General features: G+C 42.5%; 1 protein-coding gene across 1 annotated transcript in view; it reads left to right on the top strand.

Annotated features, from left to right (window-relative positions):
- Positions 1-2532, top strand: part of LOC138055712 (uncharacterized) — a 9522-nt gene extending 6990 nt beyond the window's left edge. Inside the window, exons 4-5 of the mRNA XM_068901592.1 lie at positions 336-579; positions 1853-2532. Coding sequence (XP_068757693.1) covers positions 336-579; positions 1853-2532 — 924 coding nt within the window. The remainder of the gene's footprint in view (positions 1-335; positions 580-1852) is intronic.
- Positions 2533-3110: the final 578 nt, after the last annotated feature.

Genomic DNA, 3110 nt, shown 5'->3' with positions numbered 1-3110 from the left:
CTTTCTTTCTTTTTTTTTTTTTTTTCTGTTTTGCTGTTTTTGCTATTTATAAAGCCAAGTTTACACCCAGGAATTTCTTGTCTTGGTGTAAACTGATTCTCCGGCCCAGTTTTTACCTTTTAATGACGCTGTGTATGACCGAGTCAAGTCAAGTGTTCGTATTCGTTTTCTTGTCGTTGAGTTGATTGGTCTATAGAAACGTGACGTTATTGTCAGGAAATTGGTAGTCTTTGCTAAATCTACACCTAAATGTAGGATCGAACTTCATTAAGATAAGGTTAAGCGTAAGGGTTGACACTTCTACTTAAAGTTCACCTTGTTGTTATCTTTTACAGTATGAGTTCATTACGTGCTGCGTCCGAAGTAACGAACCTGTCACAAGTCATCGCCAGTCCCTTGCTAACATCCTGATCGAGAGAAACTGGCGCAAGACAAGGGCCTGTGTGACTCATACCTGTGTTTGCATTCTTCAAAGTCAGCGGAGTCGTACTGCACGACGAAATGTTATCACGGACCCGGATGTTTGTCAGGTGTTTGGTTTGGTTGGGGTTCCAACAATTCTCTTACTGAATTCGTCAGGTATTTGTATTTGTTTACATGGATAGAAAACTAGGACTTCACGTTACCCTCCGAGAGTTAATTCTGTTGAAATATAAGTGCTTCACGACCAACGTTTGTAAAAACGTAATTCTTCCTTGTACTTGTACATATTCTTTGCCGTGAAATTGAGATCTTAAATCCCCGCGGTCTAACCCGAAGGTCGTGGGTTCAATTCCCACCCTGCTCAGAGTTTTTCTCTGTCCTTGTGTGGGCCTAATTCCATTAGTAGGTCTAAAGCTCACATGGTTTACATGCGTAGAAAACCAGCACCTCACATTACCCTCCAAGAGTTAATTCTGTTTAAATATAAGTGCTACACGACCAACTTTTGTAAAAACGTAACTCTTCCTTGCACTTGTACATATTCATTGCCGTGAAATTGAGATCTTAAATTCCCGCCGTGTAACCCGAAGGTCGTGGGTTCAATTCCCACCCTGCTCAGAGTTTATGATCGACCGCACAAAAACGTCCCTGCGGGATATACTATTGAAACAGTTGTAAATTAGTGGGTTTATTGAGATTTGGTATTCTTCGTTTACAAAAACCATGCTGTGGCTGAATAACTGCCGTTTAGGACAGATCCAAGCTACCCTTAGTAAGCCCTGAGGCGATTATTCTAAAAGGTTAATAATAAAGCATTTGGGAATAGCAAATGAAACGCGTATTTTTCAGTCGAAGGTTTCGCCGGTTGTAAGAAAGAGTTCGAACACCCTACATTACGTGACAATCGTTAAAAACAAATCCCTTTACAAAGACCACGAGATGGGAGTCGAAAGCTCGTCACGTTTCAGAGAGAGTATTTTTGAACCTGAAAACCATCGTTCCTCTCGTCTGGAAGAGTTTAAGGGTTTTAGGAAGCTCTGTTTTCGTCGATACCTTGTTGGAAATATGGAAACATAGTTAATAGGGGGGAAAGGTTATGAAACCCGACAAATTTCTTTGTTGTAGGTTTTTGTTCTCTTTTTTGGCCTTGACCGTGCAAAAAACACAATAGTTGTTTACTCCGTACTGAGGAAGTAACCAATAGAAACGTGTTGGTTACGTAATTTATGCATAGTGTATGAGCGCAAAACAAATGGTTGTGCACGGTCGTGGACTTTCCAACCTAAATCTTGGCACCTTTCTTTGCTCCTTTGGTGTTTGCCGAGCTTCAAAACCAGTCCCCTCTATTAACTATGATGGAAATTCCCGGGTAGGCGCACCTAAGTAGTTACCAGGTAATCACCAACGTTGTTCTCTTTTATTATTGCAGGATACATATCGTGGCATGGTCGTTGCAGTTGTCGCGATGTGACAAGTCTTCGTGCTTTGTTTTTGCATGCTTTTTCTCAAGTCAGCCACTGCAACTGCCCACTGACAGGTTGTCTGCACTGCAAATTTGAAAGAGAGAACAAATGTGTTTTGAGTGTTTCCGAAGAAGTCGACGATACAGACGAACAAACTTCGGGTCTTCTTCTTCAAGTGTCAATTGAGTCCAACACTCCTAATCCGCAACGATTTCGTGAAAATGGCGATAGTGACGAACATTCTTCGCGTATTCGTCGTAAAGTGTCCATTGAGTCACACACCCTTTATCAAAGACTTCATGGTCCGAATGACGACGAAAATGTCTCGTCACAAAAAGAAACTATCAAGACGAAATATCTCAGACCCAAAACCGCTGTCGTTGGCCGTTCAGCGAGATTGAGCGATTATAACCGGTCTATCGGCTCAAATGAGCCAATCCAGATGCGCTCTCGGCCCTTTACTGCGCATGACGGTGTCCACTCAAGCCGTCCGGTAACGGCCAGGCCTGAGTCTACTATTCTGCAACCGCGCATGCGCACGGCGCAAAGAACGTCCCAGTCTTCATCAAAGGAAATTTCTTTCCCGCTTGTAACGCGACAACGTGGCAAACGAACGCATTCCTCTGAAAGAAATCCGGTGACATGAGTTAAGACCAAAATATCCGTGGAGGATTTTCCTCTTTGGTAAAATGGGTCTTGATTGTGTGCGGAGTGAAGTTCCCAAAAATGAGATGACAACAAGACTCAACAAGCGAACTCCTATGTGATGCCAGTAAAGTAGCTGTCACTTCGAAAGGAGCTGCTTAGTTCAAGCTATGTTAGCCACACTTCCTCGGCTGTTCTCTGTAATCAAGTAAGCACAATGAAAAACGTAGCCTCGCTTTCTTACTGAATCAGGATGGTCGCAAAGATTAAAGCAAGCAAGTGCAGAATATCCATAGCTGGATATTAACGTGTTATCTGATATTCACTTACAGGCTGGTTGCTGGCAGCTATGGAGCGGTATCAACGCCAAAAATAAAAGTAGAGCTAGATGATATGATGGTCGATCTGTTTAATAAGTTACTCCGTTTATAAGATACGATGGTTCGGCCGCGCAATTAAATATTACAGCTTGAAAACACGATACTCCGTCTACTGGACGCTATAGTCCGTCTACTAAACACAATATTACGCCATAACAACACGATAGTATGTCAAGACCGTAGACCGCCTTTTAAACAT

This window comes from Montipora capricornis, chromosome 7 (assembly GCF_036669925.1).
Source record: "Montipora capricornis isolate CH-2021 chromosome 7, ASM3666992v2, whole genome shotgun sequence".
Classification (NCBI taxonomy): Eukaryota; Metazoa; Cnidaria; class Anthozoa; order Scleractinia; family Acroporidae; genus Montipora; species Montipora capricornis.
The sequence above is the reverse complement of the archived record's forward strand: the minus strand, read 5'-3'. Positions and strand labels throughout refer to the sequence as shown.